Source organism: Rhinichthys klamathensis, unplaced genomic scaffold, assembly GCF_029890125.1.
Source record: "Rhinichthys klamathensis goyatoka isolate OS25496 unplaced genomic scaffold, OSU_Roscu_1.1 h1tg000339l_1, whole genome shotgun sequence".
Lineage (NCBI taxonomy): Eukaryota > Metazoa > Chordata > Actinopteri > Cypriniformes > Leuciscidae > Rhinichthys > Rhinichthys klamathensis.
The window spans coordinates 427,103-450,116 of NW_026606853.1; the positions used below are offsets into that span (position 1 = coordinate 427,103).

Here is a 23,014-nt window from a genome sequence, read left to right on the forward strand (position 1 = left end):
AAGTTGTTTTGCGATAGGCCTATTTCACAAAATGACGACCGAGACCGGAAGTAGGGCAGCGATACTTCCGGTCGAGCCGCCGCCCGCTGCGAGTGCGATCGCCATTCATTCTCGAAATGGACTGTGAACAGCTTGTTTTACCAGATATGTTACAAAATGAAATACGAGTAGATAGTGTGTGTGTATATATATTTAATGTATACACACACACACACACACACACATATACTATATATATGTATGTATGTATGTGTGTGTGTGTGTGTGTGTGTGTGTGTGTGTGTGTGTGTGTGTGTGTGTGTGTGTGTGTGTGTTTGTGTGTTTATATATATATACACATACACTATATATATATATATATATATATACACACACAACACTCTCAGTGTAGTAAAAATAAGTTAGTTATTTGCATTGACATGATCATTACTGTGAAGCCTATTAATAACTTGTAACGTTGTATGATAATATTAGTTATCTAACGACATCTTGTAGTTTATGGTTTTAGTTTATTAATAGTTTTAGTTTAGTTTTAATGGGGTGGGTGGAATGTTCTGATGGAATGGTATGTTAAAGTATACTACTAAAGTATAAATATTTATTAAAATAATGGTCTTACTGGTTTAAAAACATTTATTTTATCACAAAATACACGAACATATTTATTAATACATGCCGGCTTTATTTGTTATCCTTTATGAAAATAAAAAAAAAAACAATATTCAGCGGTACGCATGTCATTGGGGGCGCTTTGAAGTTTGGAGTTGCTAGGCAACGCTGAAAGCCTCAGCAAGAGAAACACGCTGCTTTATTTAATGTCACGAACCGCAGCCTGACCTCAAACGGGTCTTAACCGACGGAACCTGGACCGGATGACAGTGTTCGTAAGCGTCTTTCCTAATAACAGAAGAACTGCTTGTCTTCATGAGATGACCATAGGCTAACACCCTGTAGTATGATCTTTAGAGTAAAATGCCCATTTCTGTTCAGCAGATAAGCATCCGTCCAGATGGCATCTGAATCCGTGAAGGTGGTGGTCAGATGTCGACCACTGAACGACAGAGAGAAGGCGCTGAACTGTAAGATGGTGGTTTCCATTGACAGCAGTCACTGTCAGTGTTTCATTGAGAAACCTGGAGCCTCGGAAGAGCCGCCCAAACAATTCACGTTTGATGGGGCTTATTATATGAACCATTCCACTGAGCAGATCTACAACGAGATCGCATATCCTCTGGTGGAGGTAATATTGATTTGTGTGTGTGTGATTGGTGGTCAGTGTGACAGCTAGATCTTCTAGGGCCAATTACTTTCCAGTGTTCATATGGGTTATCTGAAACCTGTTGTCCCTTATCTGAAACAGAACACCATAGAGTTTAAATTAGTCACGGAAGTAAACTACAACCCTTCCTATAATTGATTATTTACTAGATGCACGTGTAAGTTGGGCGATTTAGACTCTAAATCTATCTATCTATCTATCTATCTATCTATCTATCTATCTATCTATCTATCTATCTATCTATCTATCTATCTATCTATCATCTGTCTGTCTAACTCTATCTCTGTATCTCTGTCTGTCTATCTGTCTGTGTCTGTCTGTCTGTCTATCTATCTATCGTCTATCTGTCTGTCTGTGTTTTTGCATCATGTACTAATCAGTGTCAAATATATCGTTATTTTATAAACAGGGTGTAACTGAGGGCTACAATGGGACAATTTTTGCTTATGGACAAACAGGGAGTGGCAAGTCGTTCACTATGCAAGGTGTTCTAGATCCTCCTTCCCAGAGGGGAATCATCCCTAGATCTTTTGAGCACATCTTTGAGACAATCCAGGTAACCAATTTGCATATCATGTGATTTTATATAGATAGGATGCCATCATAGTATAAAACCTAATATTCACTGTGACATATAATATTCAATATGATTGACAAAGTAAAATATTATAAAAACACTAACATTCAAAAGTTTGTGGTCAGTAAAATGTTTAGAGCCGAAATACTATATATTCATTGTGATAAAGTTTTTAAGTGACATTTAACCTGAACTTTTCTATTAAGTGTGCAGAGAACACAAAATTCCTTGTACGGGCCTCTTACCTGGAAATTTACAAGGAGGAAATCAGAGATCTTTTGGCAAAAGACACCAAACAGAAGATGGAAGTATGTCTCTCCACTGATCACACAAAGCCCATTGTGTATTAGCTAAAATGGACTGAATGTGTCAATGCCGTGTGTGTTTTAGCTGAAGGAGCATCCTGAGCGTGGTGTGTATGTACGGGATCTGTCCATGCACACGGTGCACAGCGTTGGGGAATGTGAGCGGATCATGGATCAGGGCTGGAGGAATCGCTCTGTGGGCTTCACACTCATGAACAAAGATTCATCTCGCTCACACTCCATATTCACCATTCACCTGGAGACCTGCAACACAGGTTTGTGTCTCAATCACACATTTTTACTGAGTTCTGCATGAATAAATCTATATGCAACATCTCTGTAATCTTCATATGAGTTTAGATGCTGCAGGTGAAGAACATCTGCGTGCTGGAAAGCTCAATCTCGTGGACCTTGCAGGAAGTGAACGGCAGTCGAAAACCGGTGCTACTGGAGATCGCCTTCAGGAAGCCACCAAGATCAACTTGTCTCTTTCAGCCCTTGGCAATGTTATATCTGCGTTGGTGGACGGTCGTTCCAAGCACATCCCGTATCGTGATTCCAAGCTCACTCGTTTGCTTCAAGACTCTCTGGGCGGAAACACTCGTACCCTCATGGTAGCCTGTCTCTCACCTGCCGACAACAATTACGAAGAGAGCATCAGTACTCTACGCTACGCCAACCGTGCCAAGAGCATCCAAAACCGTCCGGTCATCAACGAGGACCCAAAAGATGCCCTCCTGCGCGAGTATCAGGAGGAAATCAAGAAGTTGCGGGCGTTAATCTCTGGGGAGCTGGGGTCTGCCAACCTCAGTTGTAAGAAACACAACATTTGTGTAAATTTGAATCTCTTTGAATAGTGAAAGAGCGCAATTTCGACTTATTTTTGTCTGTTAACAGCACTTTTGGCAGGTCAGAATTTAGGAGATCCTCCAGCTGTTCTGTCGCGACCCCAGAGCAACACATCAGAGAGCGAAGCTGAAAAAGACCGTATAAAAGAGGTGTGTACTGATATAAAGTCAATGGAAGAGTCTTAAAGTTGTGGTTTCTGCACTAGGATGAGGCCTTCATCTCGAAAGATGAAGAATTTTTGAGGAAACTTTCTATTTTAATGTGTTTATTGGTTTTCTCATTGTCAATAGAAATACTTAAAGGATTAGTTCACTTTTAAAAAAACTGTTGCTGATAATTTACTCACCCCCATGTCATCCAAGATGTCCATGTCTTTCTTTTTTCAGTCGAAAAGAAATTAAGGTTTTTGATGAACACATTCCAGGATTTTTCTCCATATAATGGATTTCAATGGGGTCCAAACGGTTGAAGGTCCAAATGACAGTTTCAGTGCAGCTTCAAAGGGCTTTAAACGATACCAGATGATGAATAATGGTCTTATCTAGCGAAACGATCGGTCATTTAAAAAATAAATAAAAAAGTTAAAGTTTTATAAGCACAAATGCTCGCCTTGCTCTGTTCTGTGATGACTCTGTTCTGTGAGACCTTTTCAATGTAATTGTGTATTAAGTGACGTCACGAACGCGCATCACAGAACAGAGCAAGGCGAGCATTTGTGCTTATAAGACTTAAACTTTTTTATTTATTTTTGAAATGACCGATCGTTTCGCAAGATTCATCATCTGGTATCGTTTAAAGCCCTTTGAAGCTGCACTGAAACTGTCATTTGGACCTTGAACCGTTTGGGTCCCGTTGAAGTCCATTATATGGGGAAAAATCCTGGAATGTGTTCATCAAAAACCTTAATTTCTTTTCGACTGAAGAAAGAAAGACATGGACATCTTGGATGACATGGGGGTGGGTAAATTATCAGCAAAAGTTTTTTTTAAAGTGAACTAATCCTTTAAGCACTAACTCATCCATTCTTTGCAATTTTTGTCCTGTATAGCATGGCGCTAGCATTGCAAAGTTCATGGGTTCAATTCCCACAGAAAGCAAGTTGCTTTGGATACGTGTCAGCCAAATTCATAAATGCACATGTAAATGTAAATTTAGGAATATGAGAAGAAACTAGCGAGGCTGCAGGCAGAGTATGATGCCGAACAAGAGTCCAAAGTCAAACTCCAGGAGGACATTGCTGCCTTGAGAACATCATACGAGACCAGACTCTCTTCTCTGGAGAGGTCCAGAGCTAGTCGAACACACACCACTGGTAATGTTGAAACTAGTTTTCTTTCGGTACAGCTTTAGGTTCTATATAGTCTTGATCTGGTCGAATTGTCTTGGTATCTCTCCTTAAACAGGTGGCCCTTGTGTGGACCATCCTAAAGAAGAGCCCATCACTGCACCTGTGGCCACACAAGAACAGGCGAATGTTGACCACGATGTACCCGAGGTGCTTTGATTCTGCCTAAAACAAGTTAAAGTCAAGTCAAATTTAAATAAAGAGCTGGACGATAATAGTTAAATTTTGCAACGAAATAAAAAATCAGGCAATTTGCTCTAGTCGCAAATTATATCTCTATTTGTGAGTGTGTGTATTTATGCGGATAAAGTTAGAGATAATGTAATCTTATGTATAGAGCTGTTTGAAAATACAATTTACATTTTATGACAGTAACAATAATTCAGCCAAGTGAGTTTTTGAATCTCACAAATCTAAATGAGTCTTGTTTGTGTAGGAGAGTCCGTCTTCTGCTGCTGCCAGTGTTAAAGGAGCTCCCAGTGGCGAGAGTTTGGTTTCAGCTACAGTTATGGTTGCAACACCAGATCAACTGGACCAGAAGCATGTTTTAGAAAGGTGAGATACTCAGATAGCCATTTGGGGTCAAGAATTGGAGCAAATGCTGTGGTTATTTGTAATTTGGTTGCATGTTTTTTTTTTTTCTGGATGTAATACAGTGACACTCAAATAGAGTTAAGGCCTGTTCACATAAGGAATGATAAAGATAACTATATTAGTGTCCACACCAAAGCCAACACATGAATTTGAGGGAATTCTTAAGGGAAATGAAACAAATGGAAACTGAGGGGGCACATATCGCCTCGTGGCATTTTGCTTGGTCCAAAATAAACTTAAATGCTGCCTCTGTTATATTTTGTTGGCCTAAAGGCTGCAGCAGCTGGAGCAGGAGTTTGTGGGTGGAGAGCAGGTGAGGAACGAGGAACTGAAGCAGAGACTCAGACAGAGGAAGACTCTGGCTGACCAGAGGAAGAAGCAGCTAATCGAAGCTCTGAGCCAGAGCAGTGAGGACAGCGACAGCGTTCTGCTGAACGTATACGATTCCATCCAGGAGGAAGTTCATGCCAAGAGCAGACACCTGGAGAACACACAGAAGAAGGTTAGAGCTTTTAGTACTCGGATAGTATTTAGTATTCACTCAACATTCCACTGTTACTTAACGTGTCGTTGTTCAGAAATTATGTCACATGAAAGTTGTGGAAACAAATTTTGCTGGTCTTGGTGTAGCAATTGCATATTGATTTGTATTATTTATATTATATATCAAATCAAATCAAATCACCTTTACTGTCACACTACCAAAACACAGAAGTGTAGTGATAGGTGAAAGTCTTTGGTACATGCTCCGAACAGTACACTTACAAGGCATGACATTACATAAATAAACAAAAATATACAAATAAATATACAGTACACAAAATACAAATATACACATAATACAGAATGTACACTATATAAATATACAAATATACACACAGTATTTATGCAGTACAATATACACAGAAGTAGAGTACTGTATATATATATACACTATCGTTCAAAAGTTTGGGGTCAGTGAGAATTTTATTTTTATTTTTTGGAGGAAAGAAATCAATACTTTTATTTATCAAGGACAGTAAAGACATTTATAATGTTACAAAAGATTCTATTTTAAACAAATGCTGTTCTTTTGAACTTCCAATTCATCAAAGAATCAAAAAAAAAAAAAAAAAACTGTACAACTGACAGACCAACAACTGTTTCAACATTGATAATAATAATAAATGTTTCTTGAGCATCAAATCCTCATATTATACTGATTTGTGAAGGATCATTTGACACTGAAGACACTGACACTGGTGATGCTGAAAATTCAGCTTTGATCACAGGAATAAATTACACTTTACTATATATTCACACAGAAAACAGCTGATTTACACTGGAATAATATTGAATACTATAACTGATTTTTGTTGTATTTTTAATCAAATAAGCGCAGCCATGGTTAGCAGAAGAGAATTCTTTTAAAAGTATTTAAAATCGTACCGACCCCAAACTTTTGAACGGTAGTGTATATATATATATATATATATATATATATATATTCTTTTTTACAATACTAAATATTGTGTTTTGAAATAGCAAATGTACAGGATCTATGATCTACAATTTAAAGAAAGCATATAAAAAGCTTATTGTTTTTGTCTTAACTTCTAGATTATATTTCTAGTTTTGCTATTGAGAAGAAACTTTAGAACCAATCTCAAATGTCCAACCATTTGTTTATGTAACGAACAGTTGAAAGCTGCTAAGTTGGAGATCAGGGATCTTCAGGCAGAGTTTGAGATGGAGAGAGATGATTATCTGGCCACCATCCGGCGTCTAGAGCGGGAAGGCCAGCTCCTTCAAGGAATCTTGGAGCGTGTGGCGCCCCTGGTGCGAAGGGACTGTAACTACAGCAACCTGGACCGGCTGCGGAAGGAAGCGGTGTGGGATGAAGAGGGAGGGACCTGGAGACTGCCAGAGGTTGTGGTGCAGAAAACCACTTTACCTGCAGGTGAAGTGCTGGAAAGAAAAAGACTGCAGTGTGAAATTCCGGAGAATCTTGATGATCTTTGTATAATCTATTTTCAAAATTAAAGTCCAATACTTTTATATACTAGTTAGTTTCTAATGGGATCGTAGAAGATTAAAAAAAGAGCTCTTTCTGCACCGACATTGATTCAAAACAAATCATTAGTGACCAGTAACACAGAATCTAAAAACTAAATCTATTTTTTTTAACGATAATAATGAATCATGGAAAACAGGCTTTTAAATTGTGCATGTCCAAAAAAGGAAATGTGCAGCCAGGTGCACGAAAAAAAGCAAATGTAAACTTTCAGTCAGTTGCTTGTGTGATTTAGAGGTATCTATATAGTATATTCTCTCTCTTCTTTTTTATTTTTTTTATTTTTTATTTTTTATTCTCTCTCTTCTTGCTCTGCAGTGCCTCCTTCAGGTGCCATTGCCCCTGGCAGACTTTCAGCACGCAGGAATTCAGCCTCAGACCTTGCCGACCCTTTTGTGGTATTCAGACAGTGAATTAACACTATTCAAAGATGACTTCTTCTGACATTTACACACAGATACACTAAAAATGAATCAGATATCCCAATACTAGATTCATGTACCACGTTCAATATTTGTGTTTTTACACTTGAACTTGCTAGCTGATAATTTTAAACCTGGAATAAAGCAACCCTGTGTTACCTTAATTATTTGCATATTTATATATATATATATATATATATATATGCACGCACCTCATAAATACCCTAAAGCGTATGCTAGGGTTAAAAAGTGGTCTTAACCCACATAAAAAAATGATAAAATATGTTTGAAATGTTTTTAATCTTAACCCAGGGTTAAAAGCTATGGAAGCTTGTTTCCGCCACTGAATAAAAAAAATATATAAAAAAAATTGCGACTTTTTATCCCACAATTGCAAGATATGAAGTCAGAATTGTGAGAAATAAAGTCGCGAGATACAAAGTCGCAATTCTGAGAAATAAAGTCGCAATTGCGAGAAACAAAGTCGCAATTATGAGAAGTCGCAATTGCGAGAAAAAAAGACAGTTTACATCTCGCAATTCTGACTTTATAACACATAATTGCGAGTTTATGTCTCGAAATTCTGACATCTTTTCTCAGAATTGTGAGATATAAACTCGCAATAGCGAGTTATCAGTCCAATTCTAAGGGAAAAAAAAGACTAACTTTTTCCCCCTCAGAATAGTTTATATCTCACAATTCTGACTTTATGACCTGCAATTGCGACTTTATATCAATAAATTCTGACTTTATATCTCGCAATTCTGACTTTATAACACGCAATTGTGATTTTATATCACGCAATTCTGACTTTATATCTCGCAATTCTGAGAAATAAAGTCAGAATTGGCTTTATGCCACAGCTTCACTACTTCCTGAACTTCAGCCAGCCCTTTGTTTCCTGTCTGTCATTATTGGACAAACTGATTAATTCAGGTGTGCCTGGCCTCAGTAACAATAATCAGGCACACCTGAACTAATCAGTTTGTCCAATAATGACAGACAGGAAACAAAGGGCTGGCTGAAGTTCAGGAAGTAGTGCAGCTGTGCATAAAGCCTATTGCGAGATGTAAACTCGCAATTGTGAGAAAAAAAGTCAGAATTGTGAGATAAAAAGTCGCAATTACCTTTTTTATTTTTCATTATGTGGCGGAAACAAGCTTCCATAAAAAGCAGCCTGGGTTTAAAAAAGATGTTAACCCTGGGTTAAGTTTAGTGTGAAAAGTGTTTAATATCCCTAGAACATTACTTATGAATATGAAAAACATCCATAGCTTTGACTCATGTCTAACTGACTCTCTTTTTAGCAAGAATTGGAGGAGGATCGCTACAAGGAAATGTTGAAACGCAGTGATAGCCAACATATCGCCACTAACTACTTCAAGCCAAAACGGACCAGTCAGCTTTTGGTCGGCGACTCTATTAAAAACACAAGTAAGAAATTGATGTAATATTAACTTTACAGAAGATTCATGTTCATTTGTTTCTCTCATGTAACTGCTGTATGCTTATAAATGTTGCTAATTCTAATCATTTTGTCTCAGTGAATTATTCGGGTTCAGTCGGTAATGGTTCAGCCCACCAGACCTCCAGTGGGTCCAGTTTGTCTCCTCTAACCGTGGATTCTCTCCCTCCGCGGCCCTTCCGTTTGGAGTCCCTTGGAGTCCCACCTGCACACGGCAAAGTAAAACGCAAGAAGAGCAAGTCACTCATCCCAACTGAGGGCAACTGACAGGACACGGCTCTACAAATCTTTTGTATATTTAAGAGAGTCCAGAGCTTTATATCTTTTAAAGCTGCTATTATCTGATTTTATTTCATATGTACATAAATAGACATATTTTTATTGTATTAGTGCAGGTAATTTTGTGACCTAACTTCTTTTAATTCTAAATGTCACATAATGGAATGTAAGCACTGTATAAAACATAGGAATTTTAACTAATACTACCTGAAGTAGAAATAATGCCTTTTGCTGCAGTGTTTTGATTTTGCACTGAAAACCCATGCTGCTGTCTGTGTTATTAAATAAGTATTTTTGTCCTGAAAAACTGATCTTTTTAAGATTTATCCCACAAACAAAAGTGTCTTATAACTAGGGATGTTTCTGAGATAGTATTTCTCATGTACTTTTTCTAAGCCACTTATATAGAAGTGACTTTTTAATGGATAAAATTAAGCCTTAAGGCCAATATTAACATGTATCTCATTAGCAATATAAAATGGGTTGCAAATGTTGCTTTGTGTTGTTTAAATTCCTTCTTTTTTCATTTTCTTTTGGTGATTCATCTCTTGTAGCCAGACTGAAAACAAGTAGGTATGATAAATCCTACAAATATTAACATAATTGCTTTACATATATGTAAATTGCTCATTCTTTCTGACATTAAGTAGATTCAACCTTGATTAAAAACACAATAGTGATAGTGACCTGTGCCCAGCAGACAGTATTCACTGTAATTAAACCACTCAGTGAAAAGCACTATCAATCAGACTGAAGCCAAGCGGAGGACCATTTAATACACCAATAGGTTTTCAAGTTCACACTGCACAAAACAATGTATTTAACAGTAGGGTTGTACTTTATTTTACAGTCCTGTTCCCCATCTATATTCTACATGTACTTATTATAGTAATTACAATAACTAGGTACTAAACCTAGTACCAAGTTAGGGTTAGGGTTACCCTAACCCTAACCCCAAGTAGTTACCTTATATTACCCAGTACTTTCACGTTCTGTAAAATAAAGTGCAACCAACTGTAGTGTATTTTCCTTTTCCATGTATTTTTATTGATCTATTTGCATTGGTATTGAACTAGTTATATTTTTCACCATGGTTTTGCTATCAACCCCAAGCATATCACCTGGAAAGGTTAAAATGGTTGGTTATGCAAAGCACATTGTTTGGACATGGATACAGTTTAGGCATAATATCTGCTATCTGATCATAGAGCACAGCAACCAGACACTGAAACCAAGTGAGACATTTTATGCTGAAATTATTGCTTAATTCATGTATGTTCAGTGGTTAAACATTGTCATAATTTATTGCTGCTTTCCGTGTGCGTTATGGTGTGTTTTTGATTAGACAAGCAACCGTGAAAGGGCAACTGTTAACTGAGTCGATACAAACAGAAGGAACCATTCTCAGTGTAAGTCATGAACTAGGTCACATTCCGAGATAAAGAACTTTAATGACAGATGAATCTGAGAGGCCAGGTAACATGAACACCAGTCTGTTAATGCACTAATCCACCGAAGTGCTGTGTCAGATCTCACTGACCGGCGTGTAAAATGAGGAGTTTGACTGATAGCTGATCTTTGGGAGACAGGGTTCCTCGTGTTCAAGAGTCTCTGGTGCAGGAGACACTGCATTTTATTACAAAATAAAATAAACTGATTTGTAAAACAGGCTTATTCATATAGACAGATTTGAAGCTTGCTTTCAATAGCAAGACCAAAGAGTAATTTAAGGCTAATCTACTTACAGCCAGTTCGAAATTAAATATACTTAAAAGTTCACCTGGAAAAGTAAACATACTGTATAATCTTAATCTTCAGTGCTGAAAAAAAGCAAAGTCATCTGGGTGTTAAGGTGCGATCACATTTATCATTGCTCTGCGAAATTTCGCAGACGAAATCTAATTGTTTCAATTAATTGCAAAAATAAGGACCATTTGTCCATCAAACGCCAAAACTCACGACATTGGTTGAGCTGATGTTGCTATTTTGGTCGGGATGTTCAAAAAAACAGATCAATGTTTTAAAAGCACCTGTCAAACATGAGATCGCAGCAATAGCAAACCACAATGATCAAATCAATTCCCAATTGACAAAATCAAGTCCCAGCCAACATTTTTTTCTTGTTTGAGAAGCCGTTTCACTCACAGTAGACAAGACAAGACAATCGCAACTTCTGTTTCATGACCGTTTCATGCTGTCTTTAAAAACCGGAGAGTATACAGTCTACAAATCTCAGTTTTTCAGCAATCCAAGCTTTCGTAATGCCTCTCTCCGATCCCTTCCGATGCTGGGAACCGGCACGTTTAGGCTTTTGGAATGAGATGATGATACGTGCAACGCATCTTTTCTGGGTGTCGATTCATTAGCATCTATTTGAGTGTCTTTAAGGTGGTTCTTGGTCCCTGCTTCAGAGGAACATGACTTTTGATTCTTAGAAACCTGATTTATGACTGTGATGTTAGAACCTGACAGTCCCATCCCAGGGAGTTCCAGTGTGGCAGATTTCCCGGTTGAAGTCATATCAGCATGTTGAGGAGGTGAAGAAGCTGTGGCAAGATCGCTCATGGACTTCTGGTGGAGAGGATTGCAACTTTGTATTGGCTGGTTTATTCGTCCTCCAGATCTTGCAGGCATACTTGGAGTAAGACGTTCGCTTGTGGTCTGGTTTTGCTCCAAGTTTGCAGGGGATTGGGAATGCTTTAGTTGTCGACAGACTGGGTTCTGTGTGTCCTCCTTGAGGAGACCTAACTTGCTAAGAGCCTCCACTCTTACTTTCTCTGGGTTCATTAATTTATCTACTGTCAATAGCCCAGAGCAAGGCATGGTTGAGTCAATCTTAGTGTTGGAGGCATCTTCCTGGTTCATTGGGACATTGTGTGTGGTTTTCATTTTAGGTTTAGGGGCCACAGGTGGAGGAGTGGGCTTGGAGCCACTACTTGTCACAGCCTGTGAGTTCTGGGTAAGAGTTTGGGATCCAGAGGTGTCTCCCACTAGATTGTTATTTGTAGAAACCTGCTGTCCTTCGGTTTTGGCTTCAGTTCCATTGGTTTTCCGCATCGATGCACTCTTGCGCAGCTTCACCAGAGCCTCATACGAAAGGGGTCCTCTACGTGCCACATTCTCTGGCTGCTCATTATTCTGTTGTTCTTCCGCTGTATCTTTGCTGCCTTTGATTTTATGCAGAGGTGGTTTCACAACCACACTGACCTCTGAGGGAACTCGTGGAGCTTCTTGATGGAGCTGGGCACTTCCAGAAGCCACTTTAGGTGCCGTCTTTTTCTGGGATGCAGCTAATCCAGGTCTGGTTTGAATTTGCGAGTTACGGTTCGCAAGGACAAATGGAGTAGGGACCATAAAATTCAGAATTTCATTTTGCACCAAGCTGCTAGATGACAATGGACCTTCAAATTGGCTTTTGGGCACATCTACAATCAAGAAATGTATTTTAGTGTGTTATCAGAAATAGTTAGGAGTTAGAAATACTAAAAGAGCTACTGTATAATGCACCTTGACTAGGGACCCTGTTGAGTCCTATTGACGCAGAGATGTGGGCCGCTTTGTTAGCCACGTTTCCTCGAGCTGGCAGCTCCTCAGACTCGTCATTAGACAGGCCGCTGTCATCCTCCGTATCCAGTGACTGAATGGTCTCCTCTAGGTACATGAGACAAGCCTTCTCCTCAGCAGAGAGATACTCCAGACTTTCATCACTCTGAAACAAAAATTGCTCACATGAAATTTGTGACTGGGTCATAATATTTGTGATGAGTTTAATATGTGATGAGTAAAAGGATAGTTCACCCAAAATGGAAATTTTCATTTTATTCACTGTCATGCATCCCAAACCTGTATTTCATCTGTGAAGGATGTGACTGTTTTTGTCTAAACAATGAAAGTCAGTGGTGTCCAAAATAACATTGAACCCCTTTGACTTTCATTGTATGGACAGAAAAAAACCTCCCCAGCTTGTAGAAAATATATTCTTTTGTGTTCCCCAGAAAAAGAGAGAGTAAATTTTCATTTTTGGGTCAACTATCACTTTAGCAATGTTTCATCCACAACTTCTAGATATATACGCATCAAAACAATGTATCTTATAACTATATATACAGTATGTCTTCAAATTCATAAAATAAAAGTATGTCTTACAAAGCATGAGTTGAAGCTGACCATGCTGTCACAGCTGTCAATCTCGCCCACTGTGTCAAGGACATTCCCATCTTGCGACATGTCACGTATAGGCATTGCTAATTATGAAAAGTTTTTTAAAAGTGTTGATGAAACTGCATTTCACCTAAAAATAGAATTAAAAAAATGCAAATTTTGTGTCTTGATATGCATCCTTTGGAAAATTTGGTAGAGCAATTGTAGAACAATCAATTAAAAACAATATAGTAAAAAGGTCATGAATTTAAAAGAGCCAGCAGCAATTATCTGTATTTCTGTGTACAGTATATTAAATGATCAGATGATGTTGAATGAGATTACAGCAGATGTTACACTGAGCTTCTTTAGTTGGATCAAGTCCGGCATGAATGGAAGACAATGAATCATCGGTTTGTTTAAAGATAAAAATAAAAAAGAAATTCATCTCATCATGTTTAATTCTTTAACATTTAGTAGAAATGGTTTAATTTATTCCAGCTTATAAGAAAAGATCAGTAAGAACTATGTCAATACACTTTGCTTTATTATTTGTTACGTACTGTAAAACACTCTCACTGTTGTAAATGTAAATATGACGTGGATGATGATAAAGCATTTTTTTCTTTCAGTGATGGTATATATTGTGTGATATCATGCAAAATTAAAAGCAAACAGGTTTTCTTTGTGGATAGAAGAAAGGGGCAGTTGCAGTTGAAGAATAAAGCTATCACCAGTATTGTAGGACATACTTGTTTTCAGATCCCACAAATTCACATTATATTTAAGAGCTGTAATAATTTAACTGTAATCAGTGAACCATATCTCAATGGCTGTAAAAGCAAGGTCCATTTTTACCGACATAAACCCACTAGCCTTTTTCTGATGTAGTTGTTAATCGGATGCTTGGTTCTTTTTGTAATTGTAACACCAATATGCACTTTGACACACCATAATGTCTTTTATGTAGCTCTAGAGAATTCATATCTATGATCATAACACTAATAAAGTTTGTGACTTTATTATGCATACAGGGTATATGACCTGTATTACACAGTACAGCACACAATGTTATCTGCTCTAAGGGTGTGTGAAACTCTCACTGTAAAAGACTACACTAGAAATAAATTCACAGTTTTAACACTTGGTTAAAAAAACAAAACACTTGGGTAAGACATTATACAAAAAAAATAATTCTATCATCTTTTACTCACCCTTATGCTGCTCCAAACCTGTATGAGTTTCTTTCTTCAACTGAACACAAAAGAAGATATTTTGAAGAATGTCGGTAACCAAATTAACTTCCATATATTTAAAATTTTTTGTGAACTATCCCTTTAAATAAATAATCAATATTGCTGAACAACTTGAAAAGATAAGAGCAAGTGCTATAAATTCAATTCTATTTTAATTGATACATTTCAGTACATTATTTTACAGTTGCAAAATTAATTTAATATTCTTCTCTGCATAAAATTCCTTATTTTCCAACCCCTTTAATTCAAATCTTAAGAACACTCATACACAGAAATAAATATATGAAGCCTGAAACATGGCTTAATAAAAGCTTACCTTTAGCGCAGAAACGAGTTAGATGGCAGCTCAGCAGGTTCACGTGCTTCTACAGTGTCAGTTTCACTTCACTGTGAGGTACTGTACGCCAGTACTGTAAATAGTGAAATCTTCAACCAATCATTTTCGTTTTCTCCTGCAGCAGCCAATTAGAGAACAGGCCGGTGAGTGTAGACAATAAAACGAACGTTCGTCTCAAAATCAAAATCTTTATGGACGGCGGGGGAAAAAAAGATGCGTCACTTATTTACATATACGACTTCTATCACGTCTGTAATGACAAACACATGATGACTGAAAGTGTCAAGAGGATCACCTGCAAATCCTAGTTAATCGCGTTATTAGGGGTTTCTTAAAATAACATTAGTTTAATCCCCGTCAACTGAAACTGATTTGATCCTGTGTCACTGACTGGGATTCATTATGTTTTCACACCATCTATATACAGACTATTGAGAGGTTTTAACATTTATTTATTTATCCATTTTTATGCTCCTGGTCCAATCGTGACTAGTTATTAGATACTAATAATAGGCCTAACGTTACTTATTCCAGTAGTGACTAAAATATATTAAATTACTCACCATTTACTCACTAAGGAATAAGTTACTACCTAATGAATGAGATACAGGATCACCTATAAGTTAGTTATATGGCAAGCCGTTTTAGCCTACAATGTTCCCAGCGTTACTCGTAATTGTTACTAGTAAGAATTAAATAAAAGAGCTCTACAATTCTATTCTTACTAGTAACAATTTGTAGAGCTATCTAATAATTTCTAGTTATATAAAATACTAGTTTAAGGAATAAATGTTAAAAGGCATATGCAAACCAGATTTTTACATTTCTAAAGAACATCGAGTGGTGTGCCTGCACAAAACTTGGCGCCATAATGCAGTAGGTTGGCTGACCACAATGGTTGATAAACGACTGTTTAATTTACATGTTGCTAGGTGGTTGTGAGCATAGATATCCATAATAAAGGCTAGATGTCTCGTCCGCGCTGCTGGCCAATGGAGGTCGACGTCACCTGGCGGCCATCTTGTCACAGGCAGCTCGCTCACTCGTAACATTGTGTTTTAATGGTGCATGTACTTTTTAAATAACCATAACTTACTCAATTTTTCTACCGATTTTCAAACGGTTTGGTTGTTATAAACGTCAGAGATGTAGTTATGACACTGCATACGTATGAATAATAAGTGTAAAAGTTAAATAAATAATCATCCAGAATTATAGCCACGTTAATAACGTTTGTAAGAAACCAAACCGTTTGTAAATCCGTCAAGATTTCAACGAGATAAAGAGTAATTGTGTTCGTGCTGATCACTCATCTTACATCAGGTACCACAGAGCCCGCCAGAAAGCTTGCCTGTGACAAGATGGCCGCCGGTGATGACGATAGAGACTCCGCCGTAAGACATCTAGCCTTTATTATGGATATCTATGGTTGTGAGGCCATTCAAGACCTTATGAGGTCAACATTGGGTTTCCTGTTTCAATAGGAATTATGAATTGCTTGGCAAAATAAAATAATTACGGTTAGGTTTGTACAAATCAGTGTTGGCAATTGTAGCCCATTAGTGATGCTTTCCTTAGTAAACACCACTAATTAGTTAAGATTTAGGCACAAAAAACATACAGCTGACAACCACACAATATTTATATAGATCAATTCAAGTTTATTTATCATTAACCCAGTATAACCAGTGATTTTGTAGCAATGAGTGTTGGACATGCAGTTTCTCACTCAAAGTTACCTTAGAGTAGGTAAAACACTGATCACGGCCATTTAGAAAAATCACTGCAAAATAAAAAAAGTCCTTTGGCCTTGCAATGGCACCATTTCTTCTTCTTCAAAAAAAGGCTGCAAACAAGTAAACAACAGTGTGGATAGTACCTGACTTAAAAATACTGAGAAGGTACATCGTCATCAGGCCTTACAAGATGTCTTCTCTCTAAAGTTCATCCACACTCTCTAATACTAAGATGCTTTGCTACACTAAACGTGTTTCTAAACCTCTGATATCGTCCCTGTGAGAAGGAAAAAGTTCAATATGACATATTTCTCCACTTAAAATGCAAAACGAAAGTCACTACAATCACTCTTCCAAACAATATGTCAGTCACTTGAGAGAGAATAAACACATTTGCATAAAACAATCATGTGTGGTCATTTGCAGAAATTACACAAGTGCCCAAAATCTACAGATTCACAAAGTAGTTCAGTGAGATTCTACTATCAGCACCATTATTGTCCACTTCAATTTAAAATCCACTCTTTCCAGCTAACTAGCTTACTCAAAATGTGTAAAAACCATACTGAGGATTCAGGAACACAGTTGATCTGTGACTATTTCAAGTAACAGGTACAATGGAGCCAGTGAACATAAGACTTAATGTAGTGCCATCGATTGTTCAGAAGCTGTGCGTATGACCTTAAAAAGACAGATAATATAAATACAGTAATGCCATGTTTAAATCATCATGAAAGGCATGTCTTTAGCTGTGTTCCATAGTTTTGAAATACTATCCAGAAGCACTTTATGTCTGGAAATATTAACATATATGATTCATTAGTTAAAAAAAGAACAATTATTATGCCTTATACAATAATAACCCATTAAAAGTTTCATTAGTTGTTAGATACTACTTAGAGTTTAGCTAGCATTGTCAAACGGTTGTTACTCACACATCTCTTCAGGACATCTTTGAGCTGCAGACAACAGAAAAGTGTTAACATGAGGTCATGGGCGAATCTCACGAAAACATGTCTAGGTCATATTTGACAACAAAATTAAAAGAAGTAGTTACGTTTAGTTATATTTATCATAAAGAAAACGATTTTACGACCATTAAAAAATAATTTAATGTAATATTAAATGGTATACAATAATTTTAAGTTTACATTTAAAAATTACTGTAATAAAATGAATTTAATCAGTGTAAATGCAAAGCAGTACAACAATCAATACTATGATATATAGATAATTTAAAATATAAATAATATCAAATTAGAATTTAGTGGGGTAATGTACCTAGGTGTCATAAAAATAAAATCACAATGCAATTTAAAAAAAAATATTAATGGTGATTGGTGTCATAAGATATATTTGTGTGTATATATATACACAATAAAAAAAATCTTCTTTGATTTTAGAAAGAAATATGACCTGGATGTGTTTCACGAGATTCACACTAATACTAGTGTTATAATCATTGTAACAAACTGGAGGTTTTAAATCAGTGGAGAATCCCTGTAAAATTTGGTTTGAAGAGACGGCTTTGTCATCATATCAGGCAACAGACTCAAAAGCACGAGCACGATTTAATACTTCAACCTCGAGAGTAAACCAAAGTTGAAAGAACACTGAATTCTCAGGATCAAAACTCGTCACATAAAAGTCTCTTGAAGCCGCTAGACAATGTGAGGTAGAGGACTGAACCAAGCTGGAACAGGCAGCAGTGAAAGAGCGGGTACCATGTCAGGTGGCGTGGCAGTGACGCGGCAAAAGTGGGGGTGATTTCAAGGATGGAGCTAAGAGAGCGTCACACCTCCCCAAAGTTGGTGTGCCCGGTCTCCTTCGCATGCTCCCTTGCTTCTTTCTGCCCCACCAGGCCAGTCTGGCACACCATGCAGCGCAGAGCGAAGCGGTTGACGTCCGTGAACTGGCGTTTCCTCCGCGCCTCGTCCGCGAGCTCCAGCGCCTGGGCCAAAATGATGTCATCGGTGGTGGAGAACACAGTCTGTGCGGGAACATCTGAACTGGGCATCACCTTTTGGAGCGGGTCATAATGAATACCATCATAAATAAGCAGCACTCGTTTGGTGTAACCCACATCCTCGCCGAAGCGGTCGACGCGCACAGTCTGAGTGTCGACGACGCAAATCTCACACTGGAAGAACTTAGAGAGGATTGAAACCTCAATGGCGCCTCCCCACGTGTCATCTCGACGGATCCAGGCACAATAGTCGTCGTTAGTCTTGCCCAATACAGCCTCCGAGTACGCAGTGGGGTCACTGGCTACTATTTGTGCGATGAGCCCACGCATTTCAGGCGCACAGGCTGGGTCGTACACACCCCCTTCCATAACGAAGTGCACACTGGTAAACAGACAAGAGTTGTCGGCAGGGACGACGCGGCGCTCTAGAACAGGAGCCAGGTCAAAACTGGGCCCTTTGGTCACAGTGGCTTGCACTTGGGGTTTGGGTTTGTTCTTCTCCTCCTCTACAATCAAAGTGTCTCCTGGAACAGTAAAAATATCAATGACCAACATTGGAAACTCAGCATGAACAAATGTGCATGATTGGATTTATAAACAAGGACAAGTCAAACCTGATTTGATAGGGTAGTCTTTGAGGTGGGCTTCCCCATCGCGTAGATCCAGACTGGACGGTGGATAGCCTACCATGATCTTCTGTACATCACATGGTATCCCTGTTAGCTCCTCAATCTTATCTTTAAGCTCCTGAACGCAAGATTGGTGTGTAAGGCCCTGCATCAGATGGGTCCCGTTTTTGGCTTTGCACCGCAGACGTAGCATCCTGTACCTATTCAGTTCTGAACACAGAACAGTTTCATGAACCAAAAATATATGAAGTTAATAATAATAATAATAATAATATATGAAGCCTAATAATACTGACCAAATGCAACAATTATCAGAAAAAAAGCACACAATTATTTTCCAGTTTAATTGCTGAAAAATATTCACACAGAGCAACTGCTAGAAATATAGATAAATCATCTGTGTCAACTGTAAAGCAATGGTATTTTTTAATGATGTATACAGTTCATGAATACATAATACATACATAATACATATATACATAGATGAATGAACGAAAAATATATTAAAGGCATTACAAATATATTTCAATATCACTAGAGATCATGGATTGTGCTGAGTTACTTGAACAAAAACAATATATATAATTACTCATTTAAAGCTTTGTGACCTTTTTTTCATCTAAGCAAAAGTATAGGGAGTTTTAATAATATAAATGTCAATGTTCACAACAATCTAAGCTAGGCTAATTGTTAGCCAGGCTACAGATACCGTTACAAAACCTTAGCTGATATAACTTAAGGAAATCACCTTTAATTTAACTATAAAGAATAATTATTTCTATAAATATGTACTCTAAATATAAATAGAAAAATGGTCTTATATTGAAAAAGTCACGGGTGTTTGCATATGGGTCGATGCAAAACTCACCACTCACCACTGAGCGCCTTTTAAAACAACAACAATTGACACAGTGACCGAGCGGAAATACGTGTATAACGTCACTGTGTACTACGTCCTGAAAACGATACAAAATGCATACGTCAAAATGTCTTTTTTTTAACTGTTAACATTACATTTCAAGCAGTATCAACAGAGTCTTGATATATTAAGATGTTACATGAAATAGTTGTATTTTAGTTAATGTTAAAATGTATATGTCACAACGTAGCGACATTTAAAATTAAACAATTAAAGCAAAAGCGGATTTAAGATGGTGGAAATTGTGTATTATTGCACAACCGGATATATTTATATATTTGTGTGTGTGTGTGTGTGTGTGTGTGTGTGTGTGTGTGTGTGTGTGTGTGTGTGTGTGTGTGTGTGTGTGTGTGTGTGTTTTAAATAATTATTATTGCAATGTATTAAGCATCATAGATTTGAAACCACCGGTCTGTAATGTCTCTCCTGGCCACAAGCAGCGTTACATATAATCAACGACTCATTTTGTGTGCGTCATTCCGTTTCCGGAAGTGCGCCGCCATTGAAACACCATCAACCAACGTGAGATTTTCGTTGCCGCGCCAAAAAAAATTACGTTTAATTGTACATTGATCACCTTTTCTAATTATATCTGAATATTATTGGGAAGAATGGCGTACAGAGGACAAGGACAGAAGGTTCAGAAGGTTATGGTGCAGCCCATTGTATCCTTTCAGACCGCAGAACTGCATCGGCTTCTTTCCTTTGTATTGATAAATTTCGATTTTTATAATATTGATAATTTTAAATTGAATTAAGTGTTATATAAATGTATCTGGCTTTAAGAATGCAGAATATTTGATCAATGTATGAGATGTTAGCATTAGTGTTGTGTTGGTCCTGTTGATCGGTTTCAAATGAATGAAAAATGCTTTTAAAATTATTAGATTAATATTTTTGGATGACAGTATAATGTCATTATGTTTATATTTGTTTGTTTCCTTAATGGCACCATCAGAACCTCATTTTCAGGTATCTACAGAATGTAAGTTCAAATTTAATTTGACCTTTCCCTATGTAACATAAAATTTAAAATGTCTCTCTCTCTCTCTCTCTCTCTCTCTCTCTCTCTCTCTCTCTCTCTCTCTCTCTCTCTCTCTCTCTCTCTCTCTCTCTTTCTTTCTCTCTCTCTGTCTGTCTATCTATCTATCTATCTATCTATATTTGGAAAATGTTTTTTTGTTTTCTCTTCCATATTTTTCATTATTATTATAATTATTTGTGAAGCATTGACACTTTTTTTGTTTTGTTTGGACAACATTAACGTTACCTGCAGCGATATATTTAAATCCACCTCATATGTTGTATGATGGATTGACTATAATTATAATTGTTTTGTTCTTTGGAAATAGTGTCTTTCATACAGAAACTTGTTTACTCCACGTAATTATAAAATAATAAAGGTAATTGTGAGGTTTTTCCCTTGTAATTCTAAATTGCGAGATAAAAAAGTTGCAATTACCTATTTTATGTTTTGTTGTGTGGCATAAACATGCTTCCATATGGAAGACATTTTACCACATGATACTCCAGGAAGACTAAATGTAATTTAGTTACTAACAGGTTTTCCCTTCCCTGCAGCGTTCTCGAATCCAGGTATGGCTCTACGAACAGGTCAACATGCGGATAGAGGGTTGCATCATTGTGAGTAAAAACAACACATCTCAAATTTACTGTTAAAGGGACAGTTCCCCCCAAAATGACAATTCTGTCATTACCATGACTTGCTCACCCTACACAAATGAAGATCTTTTTGATGAAATCTGAGAGCTTACTGTCTCTCCATTGACAGTTGCACAACTACCAAATTGTCGCTTCAAAAAGTTCATAAGGAAATCGTAAAACTATTCTGTATGAATTGAGCGGTTTAGTAAAAAATTTCTGAAGAGACTCGATCGCTTTATATGATGAACAGATTTTATTTAGGCTTTTATTCGTATAAAAACATTGATCAGCGAACATAAATAGAAGCTCAACCAAACCTGCTTGATGTGTGAGAACAAACCTCATTGGTTCTTGCTGAAGCTCAAACTTGCTGCGTAATAGGGACGGGTGATATGGACTTAAAAATATATCACAATATTTTCTGGTATTTATTGCAATAACGATATCAATGACGATATAAATTATAGTATCATTCACCTGTCTTTGGCTACAAGTGAAGGCTGCATACATTCTTGAGAGCCTCAGAAACACAAACATTGATCTAATCTAAAGTGTAACGTACCTATCATCAAATAGGCTCCTTATTATATACCAATTACATAAAAGAATTAAAAATCCAAATACCAGCCGTTGTAGAAATTTAAAAGTTGCATATGTTTCTTCTGTAAAAGTGCAGATAATATTTAAATAGTGCAACTGTACTGAAGAACATCACACAATAATAATTCAAATCAATTACAAGTTTGAAATGTAAAAAAACTATCAATAATACTACTACGAATTAATACTAATTACAATATAAACCGCACTAAGGATTGATGAGCTGCTGGGTTCATGCATATTAATCCCGTCTGCATTTGAGCATTAGTTTCTGCTTGCTCAAAGGCTGAATAATTCCAAATTAACTCCACTATTTTTAGAGGAAAATACAACAAATTAGTGTTGCACGGTGGACCGATACTTCAAAAGTACTCGGAAATTAAAAACTTTACGATACCTAAATTTATTAGTATCGATACATCTAAGAATGACCGCGTTCCAGATTTGTAAGAGAGTATTTCATGTTGGTGTGTGCAACGCACGCTTCCAGTGTCTCCCCATGGACGTCTGTGTTTTTCTCCTCATCGTGTGTGACAGGGCACAGAGAGACCCCCCCTGTGTTCTTCGCCTCATCGTCCTGTGTGACAGGGCACCAGAG

The 23,014-nt window shown here is 37.3% G+C and overlaps 3 protein-coding genes across 5 annotated transcripts; 1 reads left to right on the forward strand and 2 right to left on the reverse strand.

Annotated features, from left to right (window-relative positions):
- Positions 1-955: 955 nt before the first annotated feature.
- Positions 956-9,276, forward strand: kif17 (kinesin family member 17). The gene is made up of 14 exons (XM_056272498.1): positions 956-1,240; positions 1,689-1,835; positions 2,063-2,164; positions 2,247-2,436; positions 2,522-2,974; positions 3,059-3,159; positions 4,166-4,322; positions 4,414-4,505; positions 4,792-4,910; positions 5,223-5,451; positions 6,630-6,888; positions 7,321-7,400; positions 8,732-8,858; positions 8,969-9,276. Exons 1-14 carry the CDS (start codon positions 1,010-1,012, stop codon positions 9,154-9,156), a joined length of 2,475 nt encoding a protein of 824 aa, XP_056128473.1. The 5' UTR covers positions 956-1,009; the 3' UTR covers positions 9,157-9,276.
- Positions 9,277-11,400: 2,124 nt separating this feature from the next.
- Positions 11,401-15,027, reverse strand: zgc:158258 (uncharacterized protein LOC791186 homolog). 2 transcript variants are annotated; one of them, XM_056272502.1, is made up of 5 exons: positions 14,881-15,025; positions 13,315-13,459; positions 12,676-12,877; positions 11,706-12,593; positions 11,401-11,660 (listed from the first exon to the last, which is right to left on the reverse strand). In XM_056272502.1, the coding sequence occupies exons 2-5, from the start codon at positions 13,408-13,410 to the stop codon at positions 11,401-11,403; spliced, it is 1,446 nt and encodes a 481-aa protein (XP_056128477.1). In that variant the 5' UTR covers positions 13,411-13,459; positions 14,881-15,025. The 2 variants fall into 2 exon arrangements, with proteins under 2 accessions (XP_056128477.1, XP_056128476.1); XM_056272501.1 differs by having other exon boundaries at positions 11,401-12,593; positions 14,881-15,027.
- Positions 15,028-18,013: 2,986 nt separating this feature from the next.
- yod1 (YOD1 deubiquitinase) lies at positions 18,014-20,131 on the reverse strand. 2 transcript variants are annotated; one of them, XM_056272515.1, is made up of 3 exons: positions 20,108-20,131; positions 19,218-19,442; positions 18,014-19,127 (listed from the first exon to the last, which is right to left on the reverse strand). In XM_056272515.1, the coding sequence occupies exons 2-3, from the start codon at positions 19,423-19,425 to the stop codon at positions 18,430-18,432; spliced, it is 906 nt and encodes a 301-aa protein (XP_056128490.1). In that variant the 5' UTR covers positions 19,426-19,442; positions 20,108-20,131; the 3' UTR covers positions 18,014-18,429. The 2 variants fall into 2 exon arrangements, with proteins under 2 accessions (XP_056128490.1, XP_056128489.1); XM_056272514.1 differs by having other exon boundaries at positions 20,101-20,125.
- Between the last annotated feature and the right edge of the window lie 2,883 nt (positions 20,132-23,014).

Coding starts and splice junctions, on each gene's coding strand:
- yod1 (XM_056272515.1), bottom strand. CDS start 19,425: ATGCTACGTCTGCGGTGCAAAGCCAAAAACGGGACCCATCTGATGCAG. Junction 19,128..19,217: donor AGACTACCCTATCAAATCAG/GTTTGACTTGTC, acceptor TTACTGTTCCAG/GAGACACTTTGATTGTAGAG.
- zgc:158258 (XM_056272501.1), bottom strand. CDS start 13,410: ATGCCTATACGTGACATGTCGCAAGATGGGAATGTCCTTGACACAGTG. Junction 12,878..13,314: donor TCAGCTTCAACTCATGCTTT/GTAAGACATACT, acceptor TTTTTGTTTCAG/AGTGATGAAAGTCTGGAGTA. Junction 12,594..12,675: donor CAACAGGGTCCCTAGTCAAG/GTGCATTATACA, acceptor TCTTGATTGTAG/ATGTGCCCAAAAGCCAATTT.
- kif17 (XM_056272498.1), top strand. CDS start 1,010: ATGGCATCTGAATCCGTGAAGGTGGTGGTCAGATGTCGACCACTGAAC. Junction 2,165..2,246: donor ACACCAAACAGAAGATGGAA/GTATGTCTCTCC, acceptor TGTGTGTTTTAG/CTGAAGGAGCATCCTGAGCG. Junction 4,911..5,222: donor CAGAAGCATGTTTTAGAAAG/GTGAGATACTCA, acceptor GTTGGCCTAAAG/GCTGCAGCAGCTGGAGCAGG.